General features: G+C 37.1%; 1 protein-coding gene across 1 annotated transcript; it reads right to left on the bottom strand.

Annotated features, from left to right (window-relative positions):
* Nucleotides 1–489: 489 nt before the first annotated feature.
* LOC139117832 (uncharacterized) lies at nucleotides 490–6158 on the bottom strand. The gene is made up of 4 exons (XM_070681072.1): nucleotides 6037–6158; nucleotides 5156–5437; nucleotides 1389–1551; nucleotides 490–782 (listed from the first exon to the last, which is right to left on the bottom strand). Exons 2-4 carry the CDS (start codon nucleotides 5362–5364, stop codon nucleotides 756–758), a joined length of 399 nt encoding a protein of 132 aa, XP_070537173.1. The 5' UTR covers nucleotides 5365–5437; nucleotides 6037–6158; the 3' UTR covers nucleotides 490–755.
* Between the last annotated feature and the right edge of the window lie 9490 nt (nucleotides 6159–15648).

Consider the following 15648-nt stretch of genomic DNA (forward strand, 5'->3'; position numbering starts at 1 on the left):
GCAGTCATTAAGTCACTTTCACAGTTCATTCAGTTTGGGCTATCTTAAAATCTTCGACATAATTTTAAGGAGTTAAGATAAACCTTGTATTCATCAAGTTTAATGGGGGTCTGTCAATTGACATGAACGATTTATCCGTTTAACTGACATAATTATGACACTACTGCATGTATACAAAGGTGAGCATACCATATGTCGATATTCTTCAACAAACATTCTTAAAATCTCTAAAAGAGGATGAGATGGTGTGTATAATACCACTGCTCATAATCTTTGCAATGCCACGCATCTTCCCGATATTCCTTGTCCAATTAACAACGAATAAAACGAAGATCGGTGACCCGGAATGAAGGCCGCCAGGATGAATTATGTCCATAAAATTCATGGCATTACGCCATCACTTCGCAAATGTGCATATTTAAATGAGCAATAAGAGCGTTCTCCGACACAATTCCAAAGATCGAATTTAATAGACGTGTCACGAATGGCTCTATTGAAAATACTTCTTTATTTTCAAAAGGCACTGAACATAAAAATAAGATGCATGGACATGAACGCAAAAATAGGAAAAATGATTATAAGTTTAAATACATTCTACCCAATTGCGTTTTATTTGCCATATGAGAACCTTTCATCGTATTTTCTACAGTTCGGATTCGAGCCTCGTTTCGAAAGTCTAAAACGTCGCCTTCGATGCAAGAAACGTTATCCGCCATTGAAGTCTTCGAGTTGTCCGAATATCTTCACCATCTGTCTCACAGAAGATGGAGTAAACTCTTAATCTGTGAACAAATTGAAAAGTGATACATCATAGCTACACTTTCGGATAAGAACCTGCAATAACAAAACTCGAAGGCGCGGAGTGGTGCCCTTAACGTATGGTACAGCTTATCTCTTAGTGATTTTGTCATTCTAACGAAAGGGGTCTTTCATACTGACCAAAGTGACCGATAAATGTTAGCAGTAACAAGTTACTGCGCACTATTTCGTTCTTATTCACGCCAGTCTATTGCATTAAGTATGGTTTTGTAATAAAGCACAGAAATTCTACTCTCATACTTGTATAATTAGTAGGGTTAAGTGAACGTAAGGTTTCTCATTACTAAGTTAAACCACTCGAACAAGGGACAATCGCCAAAAGCGTATGTGTACGAGCTTCTGAAGATATACAATATGAATTCTCTGTCTGAAAGAAGTCTTCTAACCTCCAAGGTAAAACAGGCATCGACACAGGTTACAAAATGCGTGGTATTGTATAGAACGTTAAGAGCCATTGAACGTTAACTACGATTCCTATACTTGGAGTTTCATGCTTTTTGAAAAGTATCATAGTAATTCGAATATGAAAATAATATGCAGCGTTCCTATGAGTAACTGTATGTACTTACAAGCACTGACATCCATAGCTTTTTGTCATTTTCGGGATGCACTTGGGCAACGGCATTTTCGGAAGCGCCTCCCATCTTATACTCTCTGTCGCCCTTCTCCTCAGAGTCTTGTTCCAAGAATTCATCAATCGGTGTAGGTTGTGCCCTGACACTACGCCCGTACCTAATATTTGAAAAGAATGTCGGGAAATCAAAAGGCAAGCATAATCAAGAGAAAGACAGGGCTCAAGAGAGAAGGTAAAAGCGTGTACAGCATTGTGATTGAACAAAATCATAATCACGTATATATAATCATATCATGTAAATGCTGTTACGCCGACTGATGGTGTCAACTTAATTTAGTAATGTGATTACGCAGCTATAAGCAAAGATACTTCTTGAAGTTACAGGTAAAGAATTGAATGTTTATGTTGTTGTTTTTTTTAACTTGTACAATTGACAACTAGTATGTCAAAAAGTTCCCTTAATACCACATTTTAGGGCTTTAAATGACTCGATTAAATCCTAGTAAATCTCAAAATCGTTCCACATTCAAAATAAGTATTATGAATATTTTAGCTCGCCTCGTTGAAGATATATTTAACATATACTAGACAGTAACCTACCGAAAGTAAGACTATTTAGGAATATCGTTGAAAAGTGTCCATTCACCTCACTGTCACACTTTGATAAGGAAATTAATGCGGATAAAAACAAGGGTAAGGCATATTGAATACGGACGGCTGTATGGATTTTGTACATTTGTCAGTCTCGGCGGCTTCAAGATTGGGCCCCGTCTGTTCCTAAGTGTAAGGCAAACGATGCGCCTGTACCTGTCTGCTCATCGGGAGTCGTTGCCCAGACGTGCCAACACTGATTTCGTTCAAACTTTGCACAAGGAATGCATGTCAATTAGTTTTGTGATACGATCCAATATAGACTACGCCTGGGTACGTATACACATTAATTTCTTTCATGACATATTCAAATGGCCGTCCAGATGTCACGTTGTTATGAAATGTATCAAGACTGGAAATTCTTCATATCCACAGACATTCCTGCGATAGTTCTAATGAAGGATAGTAAAGTAAAATATACTGTGACATAAAAATACGTGTCATTTTGTTTCACTCTGTGGCTACTCGGAGGCTATTATACTATAAACGAGTGGATCAATAGGTTTTTTAATGATACGAGAAAAATACATTAGGTAATGAATGTATATAATGCACGGAGACAGTGTCATCGTTAATGACTTGTTTAGGGCCTTTAAGCGATGAAAAACATGTTTGCATTGTCGCTATCTTTCAAAATGTTCAACATCTCTATCTTAACCTATGTTTCACTACAGTTTTGAGTAGCATATTCGGAAGGCCTGCTGTCGTGCTGTTTGATCATGGAGTCCGGTGAAGCAGCCCGTGCGACTTTGCGCCATGTGCAAGCAATATGATCTCTAATCGCCGCAAGCTACCGCACCCCTAGTCCACTCTACTTGAAGGATGTTCACTCATCGATACTACAGGTTACTAGGCCTTCCAATAAAAAGCTCCGGAATCGCCACCAGGTTTTAATCAATGTCAGTTATCGGCAGTCAGAATTGAAATAACACCTCAAAAATGTTGAAAATGCAGTGTGTAGCTTGATCTCTTTTGTTCATCCTACATTTGGAAATACATTTTGCATGTGTATCCCAAAATGTATGTGCCACTTGTCATGTATAAAATCTCGATGGATGTTTGTAGCAGTATGTGAAAACATCACAGACAAGGGAATGGTCTCTTTATGTCTTAAATCTGAATCTTTTAGGTAGTACGATAATAGTGAGAGTAGATTACGATATGTAAGCTGGATGTATGTAACTTTACATCTACGTTTTTGTCTCTCCGTGCATTTCTGTGTAAGGTCAAATGGATGGGAAGTTAGCAAAACTGATGAAATAAAGACAATCCCTTCATCACGGACAGCGAGACTTATGGCACCTTTGGGAGACTGGAGGCATTCCACTGCTGATAACGAAAGGAAATAGAAAACGTTTTATCATGTCAACACAATCAAAGATAAATCACTTTGGTGACGTAGTGCAATTGGCGACCCCTCGTCATTTTTGTCTAGTTTCAAATGGGGAGGCACATCCTCAGTGGAATGAATATTTAATGAAGCAGGTTATTAAACTCCTAGATCCTACAACTTATAGTGAACTCCATCTGGCGCAATGATAGAGGTGTTGTCGTTAATTGGTTGAAATGTATTGTCGGCATTGTCAGACATAGAAATATGCTCTCATGTCATCGGAATCACACTGTATTAGAATGGACGACAAGATTAGTACAGAAACTTCACTTCTATTACTATTAATGTATTTATGCATCGATCTGATACTGTGTGATAAAGTGATAGAATCGGATCAATTGATTAGTATCTCATCCTGTGATTGTTAGACTTCGAAAAATGTCTTGAAATTCCTCGTCAAGCTTCGTATGCAAATGATCTTTTGTAAATGCTCTGTAACCTCTAACATTTCACATTATTTCTATAACTTTAGTTTAAAAGCAAAGTTTTACTAGGTTAGTCAACTAAGGTACTAGTAATTAGGGTGCCTGCCTATATTTGCACAGCGGAGACATATTCTACTACGCTCTTAGTAAAGTATCCACTTCACAAGCTCTTCTTCAATAAATCTTGCTGTATAACGTCTGTAAAGTGTCACTATCCGCTCGGCACAAACAAAGGGGTTAAAACATCTAATGAAGCGTACAGTCTAGGAATAAGAATCGGCGATTAACATCTTCGCTACTTAACTTGGCAGATTGCTTCACAAACACAATATTCTAAACGGTTATTTCCAGTGCAGTACATAGAACATGTCCACTAGACAAGGTGTTGTGTTCCAACCTACTATATTAGTGAAAGTTGTATGTATGTATGTATGTATGTATGTATGTATGTATGTATGTATGTATGTATGTATGTATGTATGTATGTATGTATGTATGTATGTATGTATGTATGTATGTATGTATGTATGTATGTATGTATGTATGGTGGATGGATGGATTGATGGATGGGTGGATGGATGGATGGATAGATGGATGGATAGATGGATGGATGGATGGATGTATACACATACTGAACAGTCGATATGTCTAACTCAATTTCTCTTAATTTCAGAAATCAAGCGAACAGACAGTAAAGTTTTCTGGAGATGTTACGTTGACTTCAGTGTTCGTTGAATTTATAAGGCATGCTAAATTAACAAGTTTTGGTCATTGCATTTGATCAGCTGAAAAAGGAAAAAAAACGATTGAATACCAAAGTAAGACAAAAGTTCTGGCTCGCGTCCTCAAAAAATCAAAACATAAATTTATTACGCTTGATTGTCTTTTTTTGGGGGGTGATTTAGTAAGTTATATTTTATGCATGCATGGGAATCATACCGAGATCAAATAAGGCAGCGCTAGTGCCCTTCACTCTCTATGTCAGATATTTCGCGTGAAAAACTTTTAGCTCTTTCCTATTAGCTTCACTGAGCTTAATGTCGAACTTGTTAACCAACCATCGTCTGTATTAAAGTTTATGTAAAAGTTGACCAAAGTTAAACATGATTCGTGTTATGTATACGATTTCTCAGAATCATAAAGGAAGAAAAATATCTATCAGTCTAACTCATTTGTTATGACAACTAGGTACGCAACTAAATTTAGTTTGTTTTTTAAGTCTGAACAAATTGACTAGCTGTTGTTGGTGATAATCTGTACAGACAATGGTCAGAGTTACAGTCATGAACTTACCTAAGGGTGTCGATGTACCGTCTGTAGGCTCTCAGAGCAATGAGGTACTGCTGCCACTCTCGAAGGTTCGCACCATCCGATGGCGGGATGGGTTGAACAGGTGAGCCTCGCTTGTCTATCTCGCCGTACAGCACGCTGCCATCTGTAGAACATACCGCAGCACAGACGACCACGGCGAGCAGAAGAAGAACGGAAAACTTCAAGTGCATCGTGTATGTCTGTTGATCGTGGCGAAAGAACGAAGAATGGCAGCGCTGTCTCCTTTTTATACTCTACAAAGGGCTGAAAACGAAATATGCAAAATGGTGACCCTTACAAAAAAGTGAGTTATGGCCGATTTGATTCAGTTTTAGCTTCCTTCCCACGGAAAGTTTGTGACGCTTTTGCGTGGGTATTTTACGAAGAGACGAGCTAGCACCGTTTAATAGACTCAAAGACTATTAATTCAGCTGTCAATAGTTAGAATCTATCGTGCGGATCGTGATTTCGTTATCTGATAAGGTGGCGACTTTCCGTAAACACTTGCCGGATTTTGTGTGATGACCAGAGATGGCTCGCCTGATGTCAGAATGAAAATATCACTTTTGACGACGTTTAATGTTGGCAATGATGCATGCAAGATTTCCTATTACTTTTGTAGGATTAATTTACAGTCAACCAGGATGTGACCGTGGGCAAAAGATAGCTTTGTCATTAATTTTCGGAATTTGCAAAAGTGTCACATTTGGCCGATGGTGTCGTTAGGCGTAGCCTACTTGCAGCAAATTATTTTCATCCCTCACCTCAGCAGTTAGCGATAGTAAGAAGAGCTATAGAATAGCAGGGAACAGTGCTTTAGATACATGGAAACAAAAATGAGATCCCATCACGTGTATACTCACCAACACTTCGGCTCGGCATGCACAATGGTATGCGAGACAAGACTGTTGCTGCTGCAGAGTTCTGGCAAGATCTGTGATCAGCTCTGTCGTCACCTGTAAATATAGATATAATTACTAAAGTTGGAACCATACAAGTTCTTCCATCTTCCAAGTAGGTCTTGACATATCTAGATAACATTGACAAACAAGTTAGGATGTATGTAGGGAAACTTTCTTGTTTTCTCTGTGATGTTTACGGAGGAAATATACACGTGGTTATAGGGATAGAAGGATATTCGATTAGTAAAACCTGATATTTTCATTGCTGTATTAAAAATCTCCATGAAGATGTTATTAAGGTATGCAGCTCGAAAGTGAAAGACTTAAACTTTTGCTCAGAATTTCTCAAACGAAACTTTCAACCATTCTCTTACCAAATCACTAATAAAAATCAGGGGTATTTGAAATTCAAAATGGCCTCCAACCCTGTGTTAACTCTATGGGGTGAAAATAAAATTTTGGATTTTCGGAAAACTGAGACGGTGAGGATTTTTTTCTTTAAAATGAGCCCCATGAGTGGTACATCTGAAAAGAATGGTAGAAATTTGAGAGTCCGAATATCTGTCCCCGAGGCGCGTTCTACCTTAATGGGCGTAATCTAACGAGAAATTGATTGACTGACTAAAATACAGCAAGCTGATCATACAAAACTACGTTAGAAACATGCACATGCCTTGAAAAAACCGCAATGAGCCCGAAATGAAATAGTCGACATTATCGTATAAATTTCCTAATGCCGTCGAGTTTACTTTCTTTTAACCTGTATCTTTTTAATTTAACCGCCAAAACAATACCATCCAATCTTCGAAGAGTTGTTTTGTTTTCCGTTATTTAGCCATACCTATTTAAGCTAACAATTCTCCAGTGGTTAATAAGCTCAGAACCCCCGTAAATTATATATTTTCGGAAAGCCTAGATATAGGGAAACATTTTGGTCACCATAGTGTCACCACTGTTTACATAACTATCACGTGACAGGTAATTTGCATAACCTTTCCAAAATGGGTTTTCCCTATGTTTTGTTTCAATGCTTTGAGATATGTGGCTGAAATTTGTGTGTGTGCAAGCTGTCTTAGGGATCTTCCAAAGTGTGTCTCAGAATATTTTTAAACCTTAAACAATTTTTATGCCAGAAAAACTTCCAGAGCGGTGAATTTAACCCTAGTTGATTTCTTTAAAATTGTGCTCCAAAAAAAATAAGCAAGATATAAAAAAAGCTGAGACACACTTTGGAAGAACGTTTTGACAGCTTGCATTCCAGCAAGTTTGAATCAGATATTTTGAAGTATCGAGACAAAACATAGGGAAAACCGATTTTTGAAAGGTTATGCAATTCACCTGTCAAGTGATAGTTATGTAAACAATGGTGACACTGCGGTTACCAAAATGTTGTCCTATATCCATGCTTTCAGAAAATGTATAATTTACGGGTGTTCTGAGCTTATTAAGCACCAGAGAATTGTTAGATTAAAAAGGTCAATTTCTTGTCTTGGAACCTTAATGCTCGGTGGTGGCTTTGGCCGATTAAATTTAGGCGCTCCTGTGTACACATGCGGCGGCCATATTTGAGTTGCAACTACCTATACGTTGGAATTCTAAGTACTGCCTTCGTCGCAAATGTTTAAAAAAAGTTCTATGGTCAAACTTCCCTTGAGCATTTTTAAATAAGTTGCATTTTATTTTCAGGATGCAATCGAACAAAAAGAAAAGAAGATACAACTAATGGGGCTTGAAGCTAAGAAAATTGATGGGTAAAATGTTGTAATATCGAATATTTAAGTCTCGGTACAATCTTGTGGAATGAAACAAAATGCATTCCTGTAAGCCCATTCACTATTTCACTTAATGACACAAACTGCTGTTAAACTACGGTTGCATGTAAAATAGCGATACTGCATGTTACTTTTATAACCATTGTCGTTCTAAATTTTAAAAAATAGAATATCTAAGCAACAGTACGAAATGGAGAAGGTATAATATCTTCAGGAACGTTGACTGTTATGATTTTATTCGTTGGCAAACACAGGTACATATTGATTTACATAAAAAACAATAAGAGTATTTAAAAGATGGTGTAATTCTGCACGGTCGCATGCGCAGGTCGGGTGACTTTATAAAGATGTAAATCATTACTACAAACGTGCTAGGTAGGTTCTGACCGGTCTGATACAAACAATTCTTGTAGTCAAGGTTCATTAGCATGCGATTATGCAGACCTATTAACGCCTTGATTTGCATATTGTCCGACCAGTCACTATGATGTTTTCTTCTGATATCTCTATCGTTAACTGGTCCGAATTCTACTGCCAGAGTTCCTCATAAGATTAAGGTTCCAAGACAAGAAATTGACCTCTTTAATCTAACAATTCTCTGGTGGTTAATAAGCTCAGAACCCCCGTAAATTATATATTTTAGGAAAGTCTAGATATAGGGAAAGATTTTAGTAACCCCAGTGTTACCATTGTGTACATAACTATCACGTGACAGGTAATTTGCATAACCTTTCAAAAATCGGTTTTCCCTGTTTTGTCGCAATACTTCAAAATATCCAACTCAAACTTTCTGGAATGCAAGCTGTTACAACGCTCTTCCAAAGTGTGTCTCAGATTTTTTATATCTTGCTTAGTTTTTATTTGAGCACAATTTTGAAGAAATCAACTAGGATTAAATTCACCGCTCTGGAAGTTTTTCTGGCGTAAAATTTGTTTAAGAAGGTTTAAAAAATTCTGAGACACACTTTGGAAGATCCTTGAGACAGCTTGCACTCACACAAATTCGGCCACATATCTCAAAGCATTGAAACAAAACATAGGGAAAACCGATTTTTGAAAGGTTATGCAAATTACCTGTCACATGATAGTTATGTAAACAATGGTGACACTATTGTAACCAAAATGTTCCCCTATATCTAGGCTTTCCGAAAATATATAATTTACGGGGGTTCTGAGCTTATTAACCACTAGAGAATTGTTAGCTTAAAAAGGTCAATTTCTTGTCTTGGAACCTTAAATTATATTTAACAATTCTTGATTTGAATTTTCTCATTTAAATGAAAAGAAAACTTTGTGTTTGCGATATTCCTCCGTAATTTTGGATAAGTACAATAAACTTTGTCACTATACAAAAAAACTTTATCAATTTGACCAAATCGTACGCAGATTTGAATTTAAACACATGTAGTTTTCGAACTCTATGCTTATCCATGCATTTACTAAAACCAGCGCCAATATAATCGAAATCGAACAAAGTGATACATTTAAGCGAATATATATATATTAGGAGGTTATCTCTCGATATCACCTCTTGGTGGGGTCGTATTGCTGCGAGTGCGGTTGTGGGCCGCATCACACGAGTCGAAGACGAGTGTGATGCGGCCCACAACCGCACGAGCAGCAATACGACCCACCAAGAGTTGATATCGAGGGATAATCTCTTTATCATATACCTATGCCCACGTTATTGAATGAATAAATCTCGTATATTAAAATATGATACGTTTCACTGTGGTTTTTTTTGATGGACTACATTTGTTTGCGTCATCTTGCTACGGCGGATTGATATACTAGCGTCTGACGTAATCTATCAGCTGGCTCATTGACAATTATTTTACGGTTGAGCAGAGAAATGCTTGAACTCTGTCATCAAACATGTAGGATATCTACCGAATCCGTACGGTACATGCAAGTGTTGTGTTTGGTATTATTTTCCAGAACGCATTAACCATGAATACATGATATTTTTGAAAGTTGTGCTTTTGAATTTGCCGGTCCTCCGACATGTCCGATAGCACTTTTGCTTGTCGTCTGCGCGTCTGTGCTTATGCACGGACGGAACAGCTGGTCTGTCATCGATCTGTCAGTGCCCGTACGGTGTGATGCTCTGCTCTTTAATTTGTTCAAATTGGTAGCACTACTAGCAGGTTAATCCGATATCGACACATGTGTTTTATTTAGTTACCCCGCATTTCCCTATGCTTCAAAACCCTGCCACTTTTGAAGATCGGACATAATAATCGTAGTCAAAGTGAAAATCATAGACGGGCACCATGGTTTGTTGTGCTTAGGGCGCCACCATGTAAGTAGTCCGGTATGCAAATCGACAGGCCGTATCAGGCTTTGTTATGTAAATCAGCAGGTCGTATCACTTTTTCATATGCAAATATTCAATTGAATGAAAGAAAGGCGCGCTGATCATTCCTTTCATATGCAAATCAACAAGGCATATCACTTTATTGACATGCAATCAACATGATAAATCATGTCACTGAACTCAGTACAGACACAATACAGGGCATAGGTATATGATAAATATATATATATATATATATATATATATATATATATATATATATATATATATATATATATATATATATATATATATATATATATATATATATATATAAAGTGTAAGTACCTTTTACTTCAGTTCCATTCATCTCATTTACTTCAGTTTCATTCATCTCGCAATCTGCAGACCAGCTTTTCCTTGGGTCTTAGGTCTTTACTCTCATTTAAATGGATAAGAGTGCCATTATACCATGGATCAATTGAATTCATGTTTTAAAAACAAAATTTACTTAACTTTCAGCATACCAACCCTACTGCGAATTTACTTGTGATTAACGTTTTAGGTAAACCCATCATTTTTTTCGCATAAAAAAAATTTCGCAAAACATGGTTTATTTCTTTGTTACGTTTGTTCTAAATAAAGTGATCCGCGTTGACCGTTAACGATTATGCAGGGAAAGAGGTTACAACAGTGTTCGCACTAGCGCGCACGACTCTCACTGGCGTGTTTGTGAGTAATAACCCCCTAGATTTACCCGAAGTACGTCCCTTTTCCGTAAATTTGCTGTTGAAAAACCATCTAATCTAACTTATCACATTCAGTCCGGTTACTCTATCGGGCTTAAGTGTATGCCCGAGCTTTTGTGTTGCGGTTATTCTATACATCTCTTTGGAAGATTAGCATACTTAGTAGTTAGCGGAGTATAACTATAGAGCGGAGCGAAGTGCTTGGTACGCAAATTTAAAGACACAATACGGATGTATCACACGTATTGCTTGTATAGCAACCTAGCTATCATACAAAACGTGTGTGAATTCAATATACACAACAGAGAAAACGTTCAATTCAAAGGCTCCTGGTCTATTCCGTGTATAAGCATGTAAACATCGTAATTTTTATGCATACGTCTTTCACATATAAAACTCTACGAGATCTTAATTGCAGTATTAATGGTGCGATGTGAGATGCTCTTCATCATCTGGTCCGATGGCAACCTTTTAGTGAGGCACTGCACATCTTTTTGTGTTTTTTTGTTTCCTTTTTTTTGTTTTTTGTTGTTGTTTTTTTTGTAAATCTATATTCATTTTTAGCCTCAGCAATGTTCAATTAAGGTAACTTGATGTTGATAAACTAATGAGATTTCCTTACACGTCCGAAAGACTAAGCTGCATGTCTTCCATCTTAGATGTTCAGTATGAAGATACAGAACGTTAGAGAGATAATAAGACGTTAAGGTATAACTACAGTTACGTTACTTACGTTCAGTTTGTAGAAAACATTTCTTATCCTGCTCCAAAATTATTATTGTGTCCCAGTTATCAACACAGTCGATATGTGTTAATGTACAGGCAGTTAGATAAGGAGCACAAACATCATTTGCTGTATTTTTAATTAAATTAATAAAATTAATTATTAAGATTTGTTGTGTATACTTTCTGTTCTTATATTGTTATTGTGCCAGAATAACTATAAGGAAATTCACCCAGCTTATGATTGGCCTTAACAAACATCACCCTGTGAAAATATCTTGAATTTCCAATGCTTGTAAAAGCTAAAACTTCCTTTAAGATAGAATGTGACTCGAACAGAGATATTCAGACTCTCAAATTTGTCCAATGCCTCTCTCATCTACCGCCTTTTGGGCCTCGTTTTGAACCTCTTGGAGTAAGAAAGAGTGTCACCTTCTTAGTGTTTTCAAAAATCGAACATTTTACTTTTTTCCATAAGCTTAGAGTTGACACAGGGGTGGCTGTCTTTTGAATTTAAAATATCTGTCAATGTTAGGTAGTTTATCTCTAATACCAAAATTTGCATGGTGATCACTGATTTTTATTCTTGATCAGGCAAGACTACGGTTGACAGTTTTATTGAGGAAAGTTTGAACAACAGTTTAAGTTTTTCACTTTCGAGGCGCTTACTATCTTTAGACGAGCAATTTGTAAGTAAGGCGATATACCACGGCTGGCATACGCGCGAGCTCTCAGCTTGAGTAAAAATTCGTTTTTGATGTTCCACGCCATACTGTTATGACATAATAGCAATAAATCACACCAAGCGACAGTATATCACTCGATTTTGACCAGCTCACTTCATATATGCACTGGCTATCGCTCGTGCATATATGTCTCGAACTGGTCAAAATCTCGTGGTATACCGTCGCTGGGTGTGCTTTATTGATTAACCCTTTGAGTGCTGTAATTGTGCCCACTAAAATTTTAGTGCAACATTTTTACCAATTTTTATGAATTTTTCTGTAGTTTTTAAAATAATTTTTGATCAAATGGACATCACATTTCATAGTCTACAGTTGGTTATCAAAATTTTGACAAAAATCTGAAAAAAATTGACTGGAGTATATTTTCTAAAGGTGACAAAAATTGACTTTGGCGCTCAAAGGGTTAAATTTACATCAGCACTTCCTGTAATTGGGACTGGGTTCGACTTCAAACTCTGCAAAGTTGCTTAATTAAGATTCCTTCCTGTTCCCATGTGTTATTTTTAGCATCGTATCCATGCCACTTTATCAAATATTCGCGCTTTCCATTACGATATCGATTTTTTTCAGGTTTTTCCTATTCCGGAATACTGTTTCTTATCATTATAAGTTCATTCGTCATCATTCCATAAATTAGGAAGCCGGCTGGAAGGTGATCCACTGTTCTGACTCATCTTTATGAGCGAGCCATTAATATCTCTGACGTTGCTGGTCGTATTTGTTCTAGGCTTACAAACATTTCAAACTTCTTCAGCGATTTCTGTCAAAGTATCAATCTTGATCTTAATGCGTTCAGTAACTGAAGCTAACATATTAAGATGTCGGTTGTAAGCACCTCTTTAGATATTTGTTATACGACGGAAAACGCAACATTCCATGTCTCGAATTCTCTGTACAGTGCACATTATCTATCAAGTTATATACTTCTAAACTTAAATTACTGAAAAATTATCATCATTAAACAATGGTCCTCACGTGGAAATGTCCGTCAGTCTTTGATTGTTTATTAAGATTGAACAAGATCACACCATGGAATATTCAGCTCTCAAATGTTCTCATTCAAGTTTTTACTAATAATGAATTAAAGTTGTGACGCTATCTCCTTCTCGTACGATATATAACCAACCAAATGCCTTGGCCACGTGAGCGACTCTTCGAGATAAAATGCTTACAAGAGAGAGCGTTGCGATGTCAGAGTTTGGCTTTGGCCGGAAAAAAACATCCTTCGATCAAGAGGCTGAAACGTAGGTATTTATCGAAACTAATTGGTTTATCTTGTTCAGTGTTGTCACTAATGTGATGAGACGGGTGTTTTCAAGGACCTGTAGCTGTTACTTTGGATAATTGCTTTCCGAATGTTTTTGTTTGGTTTTATGTCAACTACAGTTTCTTGTTCTACTTCTCAAAACATGTTGAGATACACACTATTCAGCTCGTCAACTCGACCGGTACTTGGGTGAAATGCAATGTCATTGTTAACAAGTATCTGCTGGTACAGACAAGAATTCAAATGTAAATAAAACTGAGCGTTACAAGTACTCATGTACATGTAGATACTCTGTTGACAAGATAAATATTGGGTGTTTCAACGTGCTTTCGGGAATAGAACTTGCAAATGACACATAGAACAAACTGTTGAAAAATCATTAAACGTTACAGTACTGTAAAGCATGAACAAAATTTACAGTGATATTGTCCCCTTTGGAGCTGTCCTACATGGATTGTATTAATCTTGTGCTTAGTACTAAATTTAGTTTTAGTATGTTATGTACTATAGGGTTATTCACAAAATACGGCCCTGTATGGACGAGGGCTCAGTGAGTGACGTATTGGACGAGCCGAAGGCGAGTCCAATACGTCACTCACTGAGCCCGAGTCCATACAGGGCCGCATTTTGTGTATAACCCTATTATTATACACCTCCCTCCATTAATCGTCCGTGTAAACTAATTCTATGGTAAATTTTGAGGGATGCGGCACGCGCGATATGAGTAGAACGCGCGCGATCTACTGATCCGTCCCTTGCGTTGGCACGAAGCCAATTAATTTTCAGTGCAGTACAAGCAAACTTCGCTGAATGTTTTCAATTTAATTAGTTTTTTAAAATAAAAATCAATTGCATTTAGACTCAGTTTTGTGTTTAGCGTGTTTTAAACCTTATACTACGAATACATTTTGGTGGAAGTTGTTATTATGTCTATAACTCACCGTAAAATAGTTTGTTTACATCCGATAATCGCTAGGTCAAAGGTCAAACAGGCGCGTCTCCCGTATTCGGGACTCCGCGTACTATACAAAATACGGAAAGTTATTGGACGGTCAAACTCCCATAGGTTACGGCAGTAGGTGTATAATAATTGTAATTACTCACTTTTTATATAATTTTCAAATTCTATGACTGGTCCATATTTACTCATCCTTTCCATGTCAAAAAAAAAGATCAAGGTAGTTTCATTTGATCAAGATGATACGATTGCCAGTGATATATTCTACCCCAGGGCAGGCAGAACTAAAATCAACTTTTCCTTTTCCTAGAGTCGTTTTACCCTCATGTAGACATATTGCCTTATATTAAAGCCTTCACCTAGATTAACATTGTACAACACGAACTTGTAAGAAAAGTGATGCAGATGACTATTTCTATCAAGAACACCTCACATTTCCCAGTAAGGAAAAATGCAAAAAATCTTTAGTGTCTTCGTAGAATTGAGTGGTACATATCAGTTAACATTTGATTGTTCACCTACTTAAGAGCGTATAGCAATCCTACCTGAAAACAACACTTTCCCACTAGAGGCCAGAGTCATCCCATACTACCTCTTATCAGAATTTGAAATATGCAGAATCAAATTGTTCATAATGAATTCTGGTCCCGACTAGAATCCGAATTTAAACAATAACATTGCAATCTGCATTGTCTAGACGCTGCGTTGGCACGCTAAATATAGTTTGTGTTTTAATATGCTTTTGGAAGTGGAAGAAGAACTTGCAATTGACTTACACAACAGTAACTGGCCCTTCAAACGGAGCAAATTAAGACCAAAGGTGAATTAATTATGCAAACGAACTCAGCAATAAGGGCAAAACAATAAGAGAGATGGGTGTAGACCAAAGGTGAATTAATTATGTAAACGAACTCAGCAATAAGGGCAAAACAATAAGAGAGATGGGTGTAGTACATTTTTGATAGGCAGAAACACGCTTCCGTACAAAAGTGTCCGTACAATTCACAATAAGGGCAAACGACAAAAACTTTCCCCCATAATCCCCCAAAACAATCTAAAATG

This window comes from Ptychodera flava, chromosome 18 (genome assembly GCF_041260155.1).
Source record: "Ptychodera flava strain L36383 chromosome 18, AS_Pfla_20210202, whole genome shotgun sequence".
Lineage (NCBI taxonomy): Eukaryota > Metazoa > Hemichordata > Enteropneusta > Ptychoderidae > Ptychodera > Ptychodera flava.

What these genes read in the sequence shown, in the direction of transcription:
- LOC139117832 (XM_070681072.1), bottom strand. Translation starts at nt 5,364, where the DNA reads ATGCACTTGAAGTTTTCCGTTCTTCTTCTGCTCGCCGTGGTCGTCTGT. An exon ending in CGGTACATCGACACCCTTAG is followed by an intron (nt 1,552 to 5,155) that starts GTAAGTTCATGA and finishes TTCAAATATTAG; the next exon opens with GTACGGGCGTAGTGTCAGGG. An exon ending in AGCTATGGATGTCAGTGCTT is followed by an intron (nt 783 to 1,388) that starts GTAAGTACATAC and finishes ATTTGTTCACAG; the next exon opens with ATTAAGAGTTTACTCCATCT.